The 17,322-nt window shown below is 38.1% G+C and overlaps 1 protein-coding gene across 1 annotated transcript; it reads left to right on the forward strand.

Moving 5' to 3' along the window:
• The first annotated feature begins 836 nt into the window (after positions 1 to 836).
• On the forward strand, positions 837 to 12,233 carry taf11 (TAF11 RNA polymerase II, TATA box binding protein (TBP)-associated factor). The gene is made up of 5 exons (XM_039748681.1): positions 837 to 1,010; positions 1,262 to 1,407; positions 1,812 to 1,899; positions 2,028 to 2,124; positions 11,454 to 12,233. Exons 1-5 carry the CDS (start codon positions 849 to 851, stop codon positions 11,582 to 11,584), a joined length of 624 nt encoding a protein of 207 aa, XP_039604615.1. The 5' UTR covers positions 837 to 848; the 3' UTR covers positions 11,585 to 12,233.
• Positions 12,234 to 17,322: the final 5,089 nt, after the last annotated feature.

Here is a 17,322-nt window from a genome sequence, read left to right on the forward strand (position 1 = left end):
ATTGAGATGTTTCTTAGCAAAACTGAGACGAGCTCTAATGTTCTTTTTGCTTAACAGTGGTTTGCGTCTTGGAAATCTGCCATGCAGGCCGTTTTTGCCCAGTCTCTTTCTTATGGTGGAGTCGTGAACACTGACCTTAATTGAGGCAAGTGAGGCCTGCAGTTCTTTAGACGTTGTCCTGGGGTCTTTTGTGACCTCTCGGATGAGTCGTCTCTGCGCTCTGGGGGTAATTTTGGTCGGCCGGCCACTCCTGGGAAGGTTCACCACTGTTCCATGTTTTGCCATTTGTGTATAATGGCTCTCACTGTGGTTCACTGGAGTCCCAAAGCTTTAGAAATGGCTTTATAACCTTTACCAGACTGATAGATCTCAATTACTTCTGTTCTCATTTGTTCCTGAATTTCTTTGGATCTTGGCATGATGTCTAGCTTTTGAGGTGCTTTTGGTCTACTTCTCTGTGTCAGGCAGCTCCTATTTAAGTGATTTCTTGATTGAAACAGGTGTGGCAGTAATCAGGCCTGGGGGTGGCTACGGAAATTGAACTCAGGTGTGATACACCACAGTTAGGTTATTTTTTAACAAGGGGGCAATTACTTTTTCACACAGGGCCATGTAGGTTTGGAATTTTATTCTCCCTAAATAATAAAAACCATCATTTAAAAACTGCATTTTGTGTTTACTTGTGTTATATTTGACTAATGGTTAAATGTGTTTGATGATCAGAAACATTTTGTGTGACAAACATGCAAAAGAATAAGAAATCAGGAAGGGGGAAAATAGTTTTTCACACCACTGTATGTGTGTATATAAAATACACTTTTTTTAATTTAAAGGTTTATTCACATAAAATGGCAGAACTACCAGAAGCAAAAAAGGAAGATGCAGCAATGCCACTGGAGACCACAGCAGATTCCACACATCCAGTAAATGATGTCAAGCCTCTTGAGGAGCAGAATGAGAGACCCGTAAATATTGGAGAAAGTGAGATAGTCAAAGAGCAGGTAAAAGAGGTAAGGTAATGGTATTTGTTTACCGAATTTATTTGTTTGCAGAACCACAGCAGAGAAACATTTAACAAGAAGTCTATTTTCACAAAGTAGTTTTGTGAAGAACAAATAACCATTTCAGAGACAAAATCTCTTAATCTTAATTTACAATTTGTGTTATTTTTTTCTGCTTTTGCAGTCTTCAACACAGTAGCATTGTGTGTAAAATGTCAGTTTTGTCTTTGTTTATAACAACAATAATTTTCTGTCTGCAGTCAGCATATGAAGAATCTGTCCCTCATGAAGAAGGAGAAGCTTCTTCCACCTTCCAGGCCACACCAGCAAAGAAAATGAAGGTGGAGGTAGAGAAGAAGAAAGAGAAACGGCATAAGGTGGATGAAGATGAAATACAGAAGATGCAGTGAGTTGTGATTTGCTGTACAAATTCACCTTGTGTATTGCACTATTTATTTTTGGAGCTGTAGTAAACATTTCCTCATTGTTAGTGTATACAAGTTGTAGGATGTTAAAACAACGGTGCAAATATATGCAGTTTATATGTGTTTGTTGATATAGCCTGAGGTACCAAGCTACCAAGTGATGTGAATATACATGTGTGTGCATATACAATTATGTATTAAATAAGAAATTCTTTTAATGTGCTTAAGTATTTTAAGGGACTTTTTGGTATAGATTTTTATATGAATGGCCCCTAACTGGGTAAGTTATTTTAGAAACATATATGACACAGTCACTGGCAGCACATTTTATGACAGATTATGTAAAAATTAGAATTGACAAAGAAGTATTTTTTTTTTTCTGTAGAATTTTAGTCTCATCATTTTCCGAAGAGCAGCTGAATCGATATGAAATGTACCGACGGTCAGCCTTCCCTAAGGCAGCCATTAAAAGGGTATGTTTTTAAAATGCTAAGAAGTGCTAATTGTAAAATGACAATTCCTTTAAAATAGTTTGCCAGACTGTATTCATTTTCTGTCAAGTACTAAATATATCTCCTTGTTTTCTTCCTCTATCTTGTAGCTCATTCAGTCCATCACAGGCTCATCTGTGTCACAGAATGTAGTTATTGCAATGTCTGGTATTTCAAAGGTCTTTGTGGGAGAAGTGGTTGAGGAAGGTATGTAGCTTATTCTTTATTATTTAATCGGAAAGGACTTGCATGTTAAGGTTATTGTTATGAACTAAAAGCTTAAAAAAAATCTGTTAGAATTATTGTATGTGTGAATTTTAAGATGAACAAGTGGACATTGTAAGAGGACTTAAATCTTACAAATTGAATTGTGCATGTGTGCAAAATTGGCAAACATTTGAATTATATTAAATGACCTTCCATCCATCAATCACATTGGCTCTCTTGTCAGTAATGAAGCAGATGAATAATTCTTCAATAAGACTGCACAATAACACTGGTCTCTTTGGATGGACTTTTGGGGGAACAATATGATTTTAAATTTAGATGTGGTTGTACTGAACTGCTAATCACTGTAAATGTAATTCATGTACCACACTGAGTTATAGGTCCTCTAGATTACATCCATCCATTATCCAACCCGCTATATCCGAACTACAGGGTCACGGGAGTCAACACAGGGCGCAAGGCAGGAAACAAACCCTGGGCAGGGCGCCAGCCCACCGCAGAGCGCACACACACACACACACACACACACACTAAGCACAATTTAGAATCACCAATGCATCTAACCTGCATGTCTTTGGACTGTGGAAGGAAACCAGAGCACCTGGAGGAAACCCACACAGACACGGGGAGAACATGCAAACTCCACGCAGGGACAACCCGGGAAGTGAACCTGGGTCTCCTTACTGCAAGGCAGCAGCGCTACCACTGCGCCGCCCATTAGACTACATATGTATAATATTTATTAAGAAAAAAAAGCCTTTTAGTTTTTTTTAACACTGGCTTTTGGTCATCCTGTGTACCACTTAGTAATGGATTCTGGGCAAATATTTAATGAGACATTCATACCTATTTCTCTGTATAGTTTGGCACTTTTTTCTCAGTGATTTGGTGAGTAATCACATTAGTGATCTCCAATAACTTGGTATTTTCTAACATGCTAGAATTGTATGCGGAAGCAACAAAAGCATACAATAGGAGTGGTGCATATGTAATTTATCTTGATGTTTCAGAAGGCTGTTGATAAAGTACCACATGAAAATTTAGGAATCAAACTAAAACAATTGAGCGTTCAAGGCACAGTGTGTAGGTGGGTACAAAATTGGGTCAAATGCAGGAAGCAGAAAGGATTATGATGAGACAGACTTTCTCAGAATTAGGTGATGTTAAAAGTGGTGCCCCCCCGGGGGCAGTTGTGAGACCGCTGCTCTGTTTAATGTACATTCACATTCTAGACTTGAATATAAACAGCAATAGTTTTGGTCTTCGTATTTAAAAATAAAATATGGCAGGACTAGAGAAGGCGCAAAGGAGAGGGACTACACCAATTTTGGGAATGAGACGTGTGTGAGCTATTAGGAGAGACTGATGGAGTTGAACATTTTCAGTTTAAGCAAACAGATTAAGAGGTGACATGTTTGAAGTGTTTAAAATTAGGAAATGAATTAGTACAGTGGAAACCAGTGGTTGCTTTAAAGTAAAGAAGACCACCAACAAGCAAGAACACCAAAGCATTGTAGAAACCTGTTAAGAGCAAATTTCAAATAAATGTTTGAAAGTTTTTCGTCACATAGAGAACCGTAGACACATGGAATAAATTACCAGGTAGTGTGATGGAGAGTAGTATTTTAGTATTTTTTTTTTTTTTCCCCAAAAGTTACAGGTGCTGAAGAAGTGTGGTATTAAACACTCATCCTGGTGTTCTTGTTAGCTAATGCAACACACGGGTAAGAGCTATGCCCAACAGCTAACAGCTGTAAACAAACATACACAGTCAGAAAACAAAACAACAGGTTAAAACTACAAAGTTAAGCTGGAATGCCAATGCAGCCTATATCATATGCACACACAGTACTGTGCAAAATTATTAGACACTATAGATACCTTTTTAAAAAAACGTCTTAGACCACTGGTTCCCAAACTCGATCCTGGGGACCCCCTGTGGCTGCAGGTTTTTGTTCCAACCACCTTCTGTTTTTCATTGGACTCTTAGCCTAATTAAGTGAGTCATTATTTCCCAGTTTCTGTGTTTTGGAGTCAATGTAGAAATTAATGTTTGGTAGATTTTTATTAAAATGTAATAAGCAGCTATATGGGGAATATGTAGCTTTATTTAAGTTGTTAACCGTATTTTCAACCTAATTGTCATTTTGCTTTTCCAGGTGTTCTGGTTATTTAATCATTTACTAATCTCACATTGAAGTCGTTGCTGCTTTCATCATCCCGGGTGTCTGCTATGCTGGTTGTTAATTGTCATTATTAGGATTAAATGAAGGGAGCAAACTACACAGGAAAAGGGGAAAATAATAGGAAAACAACAAAAGAGAATTAAGCATTTACAGCTGTAGTAAAAAAAAATAGAAATAATTCTAAACATCTTAGAAATGTAAAAATCATGTTGTTTTTCTGAATGCAGAATAAGAGAAGAGTAAACGAAAACAGCTTATTAAATGAGATCAGTTGTTGTCGATTATTATCACCGATTGTGGATCTGGTTGGAACAAAAACCTGCAGCCACAGTGGGTCACCAGGACCGAGTTTGGGAAGCACAGTCTTAGACAATTCTTTTATAGTATGGCATGGTGGCACAGTAACACTGCTGCATTGCAATATGGAGACTGGGGTTCTTATCCCAGGTGCTCCTTGAATGGAGTTTGCATGTTTTCTCTGAATCTGTGTTGGTTTCATCTGGGTGCTGTGGTTTCCTCCCACATTCCAAAGATTTGCAGGTTAGATGAATTGGCCCTAGTGTGTATGTGTGTTTGTCTGTTCAGCCAGCGATGGACTGGTGCCCTGTCCAGTGATTCTCTTTTTGCCTAGTGGCCAATGATCGCTGGGATAGACTGCTCCACAACCTGTTAGGAAGTTGGAGGGTTGGGTTATTTTGTGTCTTGATGAGTATATCAGTAGGAAAGACTGTAGCGTTCCAAACATTCCCTTTGCAAACAGTGAAGCAATACTTCAGAATACGTGATTGTCCTTAATGAAAGAAACTAATATAGTGGAGAGCCATTTTTCTCTTAAAAAATGTTTTTTGTAAGCATGATTAAGTAAATCTAATAAGCAAGTGCTATTGATCAGTGACATAATTTGGAGGTTGAACCAAAGTGATTAACTGAAACAGGAACAGCTGTGTAAATGGAATAAAACTGGGAAAGGGACAGCCATATTAAAAAGGTAAAGCTGTGGTAGATTTGGCAGTTTAACCTGGAAATCTTAAGCTGTGACAAAACCTAAGGTGGTCATCCTGCAGTGGAGGTTCCTCGTGTGTTTGAGGGCTGCATTTCTTCAGACAGATTTGATAAAAAATGATGTGCCAAGTCCCAACCCCCACTGCTGAGAAATACAGGAGATTCTTATCCATCATGCAGTGCCATCAGGAAGGTTTCCAATTGCTCCCAGATTCACTGTGTAGATTGACAGTGACACAAAACACATGGCCAAAACCATAAAAAACTATATACAGCAAAAAGAGGAACAGGGAATCCTCTAATAGATTTAATTGTTCCCACAGAGCCATGATCTCAGTGTCATCAAGCAGTCTGGGATATCTTGCAATCAGAGGCTGCTTGGAACAAAGGACCACATGAGTACTTTCAGAAACTGCATGCAAATGGACCTGAGAGAATTGCTGCTGTTTTTCGGGCAAAGAATGGTCACACTAAATATTCATTTCTTGTTTGTTCTGCTTGCATGACTTATTGTTATTCATGGTATTATTTTTGAAAGTATTACCAATTTAAAGCATTTTTTCCACAAGTGCCTCCGGTGGCTTTTGCACAATACTTGACCTTATGATTGACTGTTCAGCAGCCTTATGACCTGTGCATAGTAACTGTCACTGAAACTACTTGAGCGAGTGCCAGTGGCCCTGTACCATTTGCCACTAGAGAAGAATGAGAAAATTAACTGTGCAGGATGGATGAGGTCTTTAATAATCCTGTATGCCGTTCTAAGGCTATGAGTGTTGTATATGCCCTGAACAGGAAGGCAGGTAGGTGCTAGTAATGTTCTGTGCTGCCTTCACTACCCTCTTCGGGGATTTCAGGTGCCATACTAGAATGTTATGCTGCCAGTGAGGATGGGCTCTACTGTGAGAAAGCACAAGGCTGCCTTCCCATGCCCATTTGTTGTCTGTGTGGAGTTTCCATGAGCTCCATGTGGTTTGTGTCTGCAGGCCCACATATGCAAAGGCATGCTGGTTAGTTTAATTGCCAGTTAAACATTTGTCTCTTGTTTGTTGGTCCAGAAATGAACTAATGTCCTGTCCAGGGCTGTTTCTTGCTTTGCATCCAGGGCATACTACAGCTGTCTGTGACCATAAATTCCAGTAAGAAGTTTTGAGAATGTTCTGCTATGTGGCTGAGCAGCCTAGAATATATGTGCTGTTAAATAAGTACTGTATATGTGTACATAATTTTTAAACAAACCATTTACAACATAGTAGGAAGAATTGGTAGCTAAGAGAAATACCACACAGGATAACTCTGACTTTTCTACGCCTAACAGTTTTAATTGCTTGTTCAATTTAAGCACTTAATTTGGATGAATGGCAGGAGTGTGTTTTTTGTAAACTTAATTGATAGCAGCTGGTACTAGGAAACATAAGAATTGGCAGACGTTTTTTCCAGCTTTTAGTCTAATGTCTCCCTTAAATCTAGGGAAGTGCATTAATATATACTGGAGATGAATTTCCGTATGAATGGTGTTAGAAATGCCCTTTTAACACATGAATATGCTGCCTAAAATAATTTATGGGGTTTCCATTCAATGGTATGTGTACAACAGTATAACCCTTAGCCATTTTTTTTTTTTTGCTTGCTCTTGCTGTTGCAAGTGTATTGCGTAATTGTGTTGCAATTAATGTGTAAAAGATGTCTCATCCTGGTTGGTGGTTTTGTGGTAGGGCGTGCTTTTTTTTTTTTTTCTTTAATTATTACTGCTTTGTGATTATGCCTTCACATGTTCACAATTTTCTACTTGACATTAGGCCTGTGATTTGAATAAGCTGATTTTTACAGGTCAGAAGTAAAAAGGTATTTTTAATGTGGGGCACAAAGTATTAACCTATATTTCAAGATGATGTGGTCTAGTCATTTCAGAAAAATGAAAAAAAAACAAAAACATTCTCATCTGAAAAAGCTATGTTCAAACTAGTGTCATCACATGCTGTATTAAATGAGTTACTGTGGTGGATTACTAACATTGTCATGTAATCAAAGAGAGAATTTTTAGATTAAAAAGTGAAATTTATCTGTTAAACTTTAATGAGCAATAAGGCCTGACAGATCGTATCCATTTATATCCTGTCTTGCACACGCCCAAGAATAACTTCCAGCGTCTGGAACTGGAGCCATCTTACCTCTGAAGAGTCTTCATTACCATACATATAAATTGCCTAATTTCCACTTAAATAACTGCATACCTACATTTTTTTTTGGGTGTGCTTCAGTCTAAAAAATACTCTCAGTCCTCATTTTGTTTCATTAGAACAGGGGTGCCCAATGTGTCCGGTAGATCGCGTTTCATTAAAAAAAAAAAAAGTAAACGTTAGTCTATCCTCTCTATGACATTTGCCACTTGATTGACATACAGGGCGGCCAGTCTGAGATCAAACGCGCGAGCTACTGCAAAACTTCGGCTGTGATGTAGTTAGCCTTCCAATTTATATCGACTAAAGAAAGGATTTAAAAACAAATTGTTTGGGGAGGGTATGGGCTGGATGTGGAATTGGAAGAGGATTTTTTTTTTCTCACAATGTCACAATCGAAGTGCGTTTGTCTCATGTCTGAGGTTCATTCCCCAATGAGGGGTGCAGTGGAATGTGTACGCCTGATGAGCCCAAAATTAGGGCAAAACACGTGTCACGTACTCTTTGCATTATTTGATAGTTAACTATGTAACATTCTATGATCTGCTACTCGCAACTGAGAGGGCACCCGTGGCGGATGTTTGCTGACTTGCAGACCAACTACACGCGTTACCTGGTAGGTAACCACCCATACAATCAAATTGTGATATATAGCATTTTTAATGCAGGTAGATCATTTCGACCTGGTCATTTTAAAAGTAGCTCACAAGCCGAAAAAGTGTGGGCACCCCTGCATTAAAATTTCTCCATCCTATTTGCCAGCCTAGAGAAATAGATCTGCACTGTGCAGTGACACTGGGTGCACACAGTGGGACCACCACCTTCATCTAGTAAGTACTTCCAGTATCCAAATAACAAGAAACCTGTTCTTTTCTACATTTCTGCACTGCGGGACCTTTTCTGCTTTTTATCAGGGAACCCATTCTCTGACTTCACTGCCCATAACAGAAAACTTCAATCCTAGAGACTAATACAAACACAGATGGGTTATGAAAACATTTTACTCCTGTCGCAGTGCATAAACAGACTTTGTAGTTAAAATGTGCACTAAAGAATGTCTCTTGATGGAAAATTGGCAATGCTTTACTACTTACTTAACGGCATCAATGTTTCAAACTTATTGTTACTCGATTGTTAACCTCTTTTGAAAGTTGCTTTGGATCAAAGGATCTGCTAAGCAAATAAATGTAAATGTAATAAAGTGACAATAAAGAATTATAACTGTCCTTAAAAAAAAAAAAAAAAAAATATGTTTGAATTGTGCGGATGCACATCATGTCAGCCTTTATGCTTAAACATTGTAGTTTTTAACAAATTACCTCATGCAGTTGAAAAACTACACCTTTTTTCCGCTTTTGTGATGTACAGATCCAGTGTAGTCTCTGAACTTCTCTTCCAGATGATTACTTTGTTTTCCTTGTCATTACCACCACTTTTACTTCCACTGAATTCTTGTTTCGGGGCATACTGATGGTAGTAACTAAAATCCACCCCTCACTGACGGTTGTGAGACACATGCAAACAAAAGCACAAAATGAATGAAAATGGTGATTAGGTAAGTGCTTTACTAGTATGTATGAATATGTAGCAGCCTTCACGTCATACACGTGTAAATTCTTACATTTTTTACATTTGAACAAAGTGATAGTCACTAGTTGAAAATAAATTGACATTCAGTTGAAGTGAAAAATGACTGGGTTTTTATGTGGCGACTGCCTTAATTTGAGACCTGCCTGCACATAGAATTATCAAGCATCTCGTGATTAAGTTAATGCAACATTTTTCTTATTGTGCTCAGGGAATATACACTTGACTTTTTTTTTTCCCCCTTCACTTGCAACATTATCTTTAATTGTGTGAATTGAAATCGGTTCCACCTATTATTAAGCCACAAATTAAAAAAAAACAAAAAAAAAAACCTTTTCTATTGGGTAATATAGTACATCCTTTAAAATAAAATTTTAAAGTAGGATTAAAACTGGTGTGTGCATACACATACGTGTATCGTCAGACAATTGTGATTTAAGGTGATGAGATAAATATATAAAGACTTTGTTTAGCCAAAAAAAGTACTGCGCTTAATCTAAGTGGGAGTTTATTGTTTGAAATTTTACAATGACATGATTTGAACATTGGAGATTTAGATGAGAACAAGCCATACAGCCCTACAAAGCTCACCAGTCCTATCCACTTAAATCCTCTAAAATAAAGTCAAGTTTTAAAGGTCCCTAAAGTCCTATCATGTACCACATTAATTGGTAACTTATTACGTGTCTCTGGTTCTCTAAATAAAAACTTCCTTATGTTTATGTGAAATTTACCCTTTTAACAAGTTTTCAACTCTGTCCCCATGTTCCTGTTGAATTAAATTAGGTTTTATACAACTTAACTAAAATTACAAAATAAACTCCTCTGCAATAGTTAAAATATTTAAAGTAGCACTCTGTTGTGCTTCCTGTGCACAATGTGTGTGTGACAGGCTGTGAAATGTTTGTAACTGTAAGAAATTAGGCCATTTCAAGTTTAAAGCCTTGAATCTGAACATTTTTCTTGGAGTGTCACTTTAATTTATCAAGAGAGCCCTCATTTCCACATAAATGTTTTAATCTGTCAACTACTCGGCAGTTGGCTTTGTTAGTAGGAAGGGTAACACTGCATGTGGGGTGTGTTTTAGCACCTGTCTGTGTGGGTCTGATCCCACATCCCAAATATATTTCTTTTTTTGTGATCAACTTTTTGTTGAGTAAAACCAAATTGACGGCAATAAACTGACATAACATGCAAAGTAACCCAACCTACCCAGCCTGAGCCAAGGGATTATTTAAAAAAAAAAAAAAATCAAGGAATTGCAAGCTGAGATTTAAACAATTGAGCCGCAGCAGAGTAGGATTCAATTGCATTGCAGGAAGCACCATTAATCCGCAAATCCAAACAGATATTTCTGAGATTAGTTGGCTCTGTGTAAGGGTGTGCATGCATGTTTCAGGAGTTGGACTGACATCCTTGGACATAACATTTTGTTTTCCCACAGCCTTATATTGAAAAAAGCAGGTTAATAAAGTACTTGGGTGTGCTTTGGCATATCAGTTTTTACCTACTTTTGGAGTGTAGTTCACCTAAAATTGCCAGTGTTAGGATGTGGGAGTAAACTGGGGTATTAAAAAAAAAAAAAAAAAAAAAAAAAAAAGGCTTTATTCCACATGAGAAGAATGTGTGACCTTTACAACAGGGGTGGGCAATGTCGGTCCTGGAGAGCCACAGTGGCTACAGGTTTTCATTCCAAACCAACTGCTTAATTAGAAACCAATCTTTTCCAGTCTCAGACCTTATTCAATTTTATGGCTTGTTAGTCTGTGCAATGTAAGGTTCTTATATTGTAGGGTTTTTTCCTTTCCAAGTATATCATCATCCAAATCATTTGGAGCTTAAAAAGGATCATTTTCAGTCTGTCACATTTTTCTATTAAGTGTTTTATTAAATCAAACAGTGTATGATAAACACACACAGATGTAAATGGAAACAAGTTGGATGGAGAACTGCTGGCTCCTTTGTCTTTTACAATCTTATTGCTAAAAAGGAGCCATTAAAACAGTGAATGCAGCTGTTTAAGATTGAAATAAGCAGTTAAGGGTGGAGAACCTTAACATGCGAGACCACTAAAATGAAGCATCAGAATATCACGTAAGCAATAAGTGTTTCATCCCCAATAATGACTTCTCATTTAGAAACTGTGCTGGAACAAAAACCTGCAGCTACTGCAGCGCTCCAGGACCAACGTTGCCCATCCCTGCTCTAGACCATTGGTGGTAGTGCTTGAAATTTAAAGCTGCAACATTACTTAGTGCATCATCAGATATGAATGTTTTAATTAATTTGTCATCTTGGAGGCTAATGCAGCTCTGCTTACACTGAAAACCTGTTTTTTTTTTTTTTTTTTTAGCTCTAGATGTCTGTGAGAAGTGGGGAGAAACTCCTCCTCTGCAGCCGAAGCATTTAAGAGAAGCAGTGCGGAGACTGAAAAACCGAAGCCAAATTCCCAACACCAAGTACAAGCAGGTCCTCCTGCTTTGAGACTTCACAAACCAGGGTTTGCCAACATTTTACTACATGTCACACTCTGAGCCATTTCATCCAAGCACTTCTACGTGCAAAGAAATGTCCTTAGGCTTCTGAGAAGGAGAGTTGACTTTACTTGATCCTGCTACCGCTGGTAGATTAATGGCATTTTGTGTCCACTAGCTGTGCACTGTCAAGCATCAGGTAAAAAGGATAAAAGAGGCAGCAGCAAAGGGGTGTGAATTACTTTATGACTGTGTTTTATGAGATAAAATATATAGTATTCTCTTAAATGGACTGTACAGTAAAGCTGGAGATACATGAATTACAAAATGCTAAGTAGGAGTGGGGGGTTGCACAGATGCTGAAAGAAAATGCCATGCAATTTCAGGATGTTTTATGATGATTTGTTTTATGAGGTAAAATGTAAAAAGGGTTTTGTTTTTCATCTTCTATATGGACTGTACAAAAAGAACCTGAATTTGGTGGCTCTCATTATAATATGCTAAGAAGAAATGGAGAGTTGTGGATGCTGAAAGGAAGACTCTGCAATTTTGAGTTGGGGCAAAATTGCAAAGGTGATCTTAATGTGCTGTAATATAAACATTTTTGCAACAGATCATATTCACTAGAGATTGTCAATATATAAACTTTTTTCACCATATTCACTAGAGATTGTCAATATATAAACTTTTTTCAACAGATTATATTCATTGGGGACTGTCCATAGAAGTGAGGTGTTGTGTTCTTGTGGCAGGTGTCCTGTCTGCGTACCCTTCTTAGACTTGTTTGAATTCTGTCTAAACTGATCCCTGTTCATCACAGGATTTAAAGCTCTCATTCATATGTTCAGTACAGGGCAAGGCCTACACAGTAATACTAACAGAGTATTGATTAAGACATAAAATTACATTTTGGTGCATTTGTTTCATGAAATATGATCAGCACTATGGTTAAAAGCAGGTGTGCAAGAGTGATGCAGTAATGTTTTCTTGTATTGGAAATTTTCTTTTTTTTAATTTTATTGTAATCATTCCATACAAATAGATACATTTTTACAAAAAATAGGATTGAAAACAAATCAACTCCCACCCCTGAGAAAGAGAGCATGGCCAACAGAGTAAAACTTAAAGCTGGTCAAAATAAGTTGAGTTTGAGTTTAATAAGTGGATAAAGATAATTGAAGAAAAAGAAATGGGAAGAGAATCTGCTTCTTCAGTGCTTTTAAGAGCTTTTTCTAAAATGTTATTGATTCGATCCTGCCAGGTTTAAAAAAGTTCTAAACAGTGAGAATTAGATTTTTTCCAATTTCAAATAGTATAAAACATCGGTTTCCCACTGACTTAAAAGAGGAGAGTTAGGATTCTTCCAGTTTAGCAAAATAAGTCTGCGTGCCAATAGTGCAGTGAAGGCAATCACAGTTTGTTTGTCCTTCTCCACTTTAAGCCCATCTGGAAGAACTCCAAACACAGCTGTTAATGGGTTAGGAGGGATTGTGAGTCCAAGGCTGTCTGAAAGGTAATTACAAAATTTTGTCCAGAATGATGTTCATTTGGTGCAGGCCCAGAACATGTGTCCCAGTGAGGCTGGGATTTGATTGCAGCGTTCGCAGGTTCGCTCATGCCATGGAAACATTTTGGACAGTTTTAAGCCAGACAGATGTGCTCGATATATAATTTTGAATTGAATAATTGTATGTTTTGTGCATATGGAGCTCAAATGAATTCTCTGCATTGCTACTTTCCACTCCTTTTCTGATATATTGATGAAGAGATCTTTTTCCCATTGTCCTTGGATCTTTGAAAGGGAGGGACTGTAAAATAATTTTATATATTGCAGAAATGCTCGAACCTGAGCAATATTTTTTCCAGCATAGAGGAAGGCGCGAGATGAGGTAAATCGGGCAGGTTCTGTTTAACAAAGTTCCTGATTTGAAGATAGTGAAAGAAATGTGTAGCTGGAAAGTTAAATTTGGAATGTAATTGTTCATAGGATGCAAAGATGTTGTCTATATAAAGATCTCTGAGCAATTTAATCCCAGATGTTTTCCAGATATTAAAAACTACATATGTTTGCAAGGGTTGTAAAAGGTTCTCCATCTTAAAATGCTTTCTACATTGGTTCCATATTCTGAGTGAGCGAAGCACAATTGGGTTGTTAGTATATTGCTGATAACTTGCATTTATTGCGGCACAAAGCAGGAATATAAAGAAGCACTACAGGATTTTATTTCTCTTGCGCACCAAGCCTGTGTATGTTCATCTATTTGTGTCCAGGTTTTTATAGCTTGTGTGTTTGCTCCCCAGTAGTAAGACTGAAAGTTAGGTAGAGCCATGCTACTTTCTGTCTTAGGTCTTTGTAGGGTCGCTCTTTAGATACGTGGATGTTTTGAGTTCCAAATAAATGAGGTTATGGTTGAATCTAATTGCTTAAAAAATTATTTATTGATGTATATTGGAATGTTTTGAAATAAAAAAAAGCTTAGGAAGAATATTCATCTTAACAATGTTAATTCTTCCAGCTAGAATGAGATGAAGGGTTGACCATCTATGCAAGGCTTGCTTCATTTTTTCCATACAGATGGTGAAATTTTGTTAATAAAGAGCTTTATGTTTACTTGTAATGTTTAACCCTAGGTATTTAAACTGATCTGCGATGATAAAAGTCCTTCTCTGATAATCCCCTTTATATGATAAGGATTTCAACAGTAAACTGCCAGTGGCTCAATGGCGATTGCAAAAAGTAGTATTGGAAATTTAAATAAAAAAACTGAGGAACACTCTTGTCTCCAAGTTCTTGGACATCTTCTGTCGTATGCCAAGCTCTGTTTGGAGTCTCGCTGGCCAGACAGTGCAGAGTGTAGTGTTTCAGTCACATATGGTGCTTTTCCACTGCATAGTACGGCACGACACGGTTCAGTTCAGCTCACTTTTGGGGGGTATTCCACTGGGAACAGTACCTGGTACCTGGTCCTTTTTTTAGTACCACCTCAGCCGAGGTTCCAAGCGCTGAACCGTTACCAAAACGTGACGTGTAAACTCTGCTGGTCACTGATTGGCCGGAGAAAATCATCATTACTGCGTCACTGAACTTGCGACACGAGACACAACAGACCCGCTAGATTTTTAGCACAGCCAGCGAAGGTTCGGACGCACCATTTTGTTTTAACCAAAAATGGCTGTTTCGTGGTCTATTGAGGAAGTACAGACGTTCCTCTCGTTGGTAGCTGAGGATCGGATCCAGCGAGAGCTGGATGGGGCGACGCGGAATGAAAAAGTTTTTCAGGAGGTCGGCTCAACTATAACGACACGTGAATAATCCCGCCCACTCTAAAGCGGTACTAAACTGCAGTCGAAACGCAAACCGAGCCGAACTGAGCCGAACCGAGCCGAACCAAGGTGAGTTGTACTGAACCGTGCTGTGCCGTACTATGCAGTGGAAAAGCGCCAATAGTGCCAGGCAGCTTTAAAGCATACAACACCTACCTACGCCACTAAAACTTTCCCAAATCTGCTGTGGTTAACTGCCAGAAGTGGTCACATCTGTAGTATTCTGGCAGCTGGAGGGGCCTATTTTTTTTTTTTTCCCTAGGCAAAATTATAAATAGGGTGAAGATTGACATACTCCTATAAAAACACTGTTTAATTAAACGGTCATTTCAAGCGTCCCCACAATCTAAAAGGACGAGTAATACATCAAGACGTTTTAGTCCTGTCATGATTTAATGGGTTGAATTTGGTGATTTATTGTTTTTGTATGTAATATTATTGCCTACTTCATAAGTCAGCATCTTTTTGGTAAAATAAATAACTACAGAACAAGGTTGCATACTGTACAACTGAATGTACCAAATATACAGATGAGCAAACTGTTTATGTAATTTTTTTACTCTTGTGAATATTACACTTCTTACATCTGTCTGTTTATGCTGTTTTTGTGATGAGAATACTGTAGGTCATTTCCAATATTCATGTCTTTTCCAACAAATTAAATTACTTTTAAGGCCTAACAAGTGATTGAGTGAACATTTAGTATTAGCAACTGCACAACAGAGCGGTACACTGTGGTGGTTTGCACTGAGTCTTTGGTTCAAATCCTGTCCCAGACACAATCGGTTCCCTGTTTGTCGATTGTGCGCTCGCTTTGCCCTCTTTACTTCAGTTTCCAAAACCAAGAAACACCTAAATGTTAGTAACGTTGTCCGCTGTCGTCTGGTCTCGTGATTACCTGGTGTTCTGTTCATGGCTCATTCCTGCTGGGTGAGGCCACATGAATTAAGCAGGTTTAATAGTGAAATGACAAAAACAAAGTTCAAGTGTATTCAAATGTGTTACACATTCTTACTGCATTCACGTGGGCCCTGTCTGGTACTGCGGTTCCCTGTCACATCCCAGTAAAGTTTGACTTGGAGTATTTGAGTGTGCGCTTTATAATGCTGTTGTCTTTGGTTTTTGGCCTCTATAGAACCCTGCAATGAATAATCAGATTTCAAAGACAAGAGTGTATTTGTATTTATATGAAACATAGCATACAAAATAAAGGGGCACAGTGTGTGTCATCTCCCTCCATGCATTAAGTTCAAAACTGGCTTGGGTGGGGTGACTATGCTTGGCAGTGGCCTGGTATCCTGCTCAAGCCTGGTGATGGTCCTGGGTTGGGATCAGTAGGTTTGGAAAATGAATGAATGAAAAGCACATAAAAATGACAGCCAACCTGCACAGCCATGTGCTCTTGTTTTAATAGGTGACTGTTGGAGCTGCTCATCACAGTTGTGCTATTTTTGGTTTCACACAGCAGGAGATTTTGCTGCACTCAGCATGTGCTGATACAATAATCATCAAGCTCTCAACAAGGGAATTGATCTGGGAAATTAGTTTTTATGTTTTTTTTTAATAGCAGTAATTGAGAATAATACAGCAGATTAGCACTTTTAGAAAGTAAAATGCTCATCGATGCATCCTCCACTTTCCCACTTTCTAATTATATAAACCCAAACTGAGGTGATAAGAGATTAATTATAATGAAAAGGAGAGGAGTAAAACATGAAGAACATTAGAGGGATGCAACTTCTTGTGAAAAGGTAATGCCTTCGAAGTGTGAGCAGCCACCTGGAAATGAAGCCGTTTTAAGGATGCAGTGAGAATTATGGTGAAGATGAAACTGGCCCAGAGCATGGTCACTTATAATGGGCCAGTGAATTAAGCCAAAAGTGGGAGGATAAGTGGGAAGGAAGGCAAAGTCATTTAAGTTCAAGTTTACCGTCAGATGTACGCAGCTCCTTGTGTGTCTTCTCAGACCTGTGACAATAATACAATATGCAACTAAAGCTACAAACAAGAATAAATACGCACAGAACGGAACACACACCCTACCTGTCAAAAGTCTAAGACCTCTCGCTGTTTTCCTGTTTTTAGTGAAATTGAAGATGTTCAAGTCCAGTGCATAACCTGAAAGAGTACAAAGGTAAGCGGTAGAGGTGAAAAAATAAATTAGGTTAGCAAAAACAGAAAAATAAAGTCATTGTTTTAGAGTTCTACAAAAATGAATTTTTTGAAAGATCAAGTTATGGGTTAATAACTTACAGCTTTTCTGTAGCAGTTAGTTAAGCTTTGAAAGATGATGCAAACAACTCCTACAGGTAGGTACATAGATAGACAGATTGATAGAACTTTATTGATCCCGAGGGCCGTTTAAGTAGCAGTAGCCAGAATTATACAAACATTTAAGTACACACTATACCAATAACATATACG

This window comes from Polypterus senegalus, chromosome 3 (genome assembly GCF_016835505.1).
Source record: "Polypterus senegalus isolate Bchr_013 chromosome 3, ASM1683550v1, whole genome shotgun sequence".
Taxonomy (NCBI): Eukaryota; Metazoa; Chordata; class Cladistia; order Polypteriformes; family Polypteridae; genus Polypterus; species Polypterus senegalus.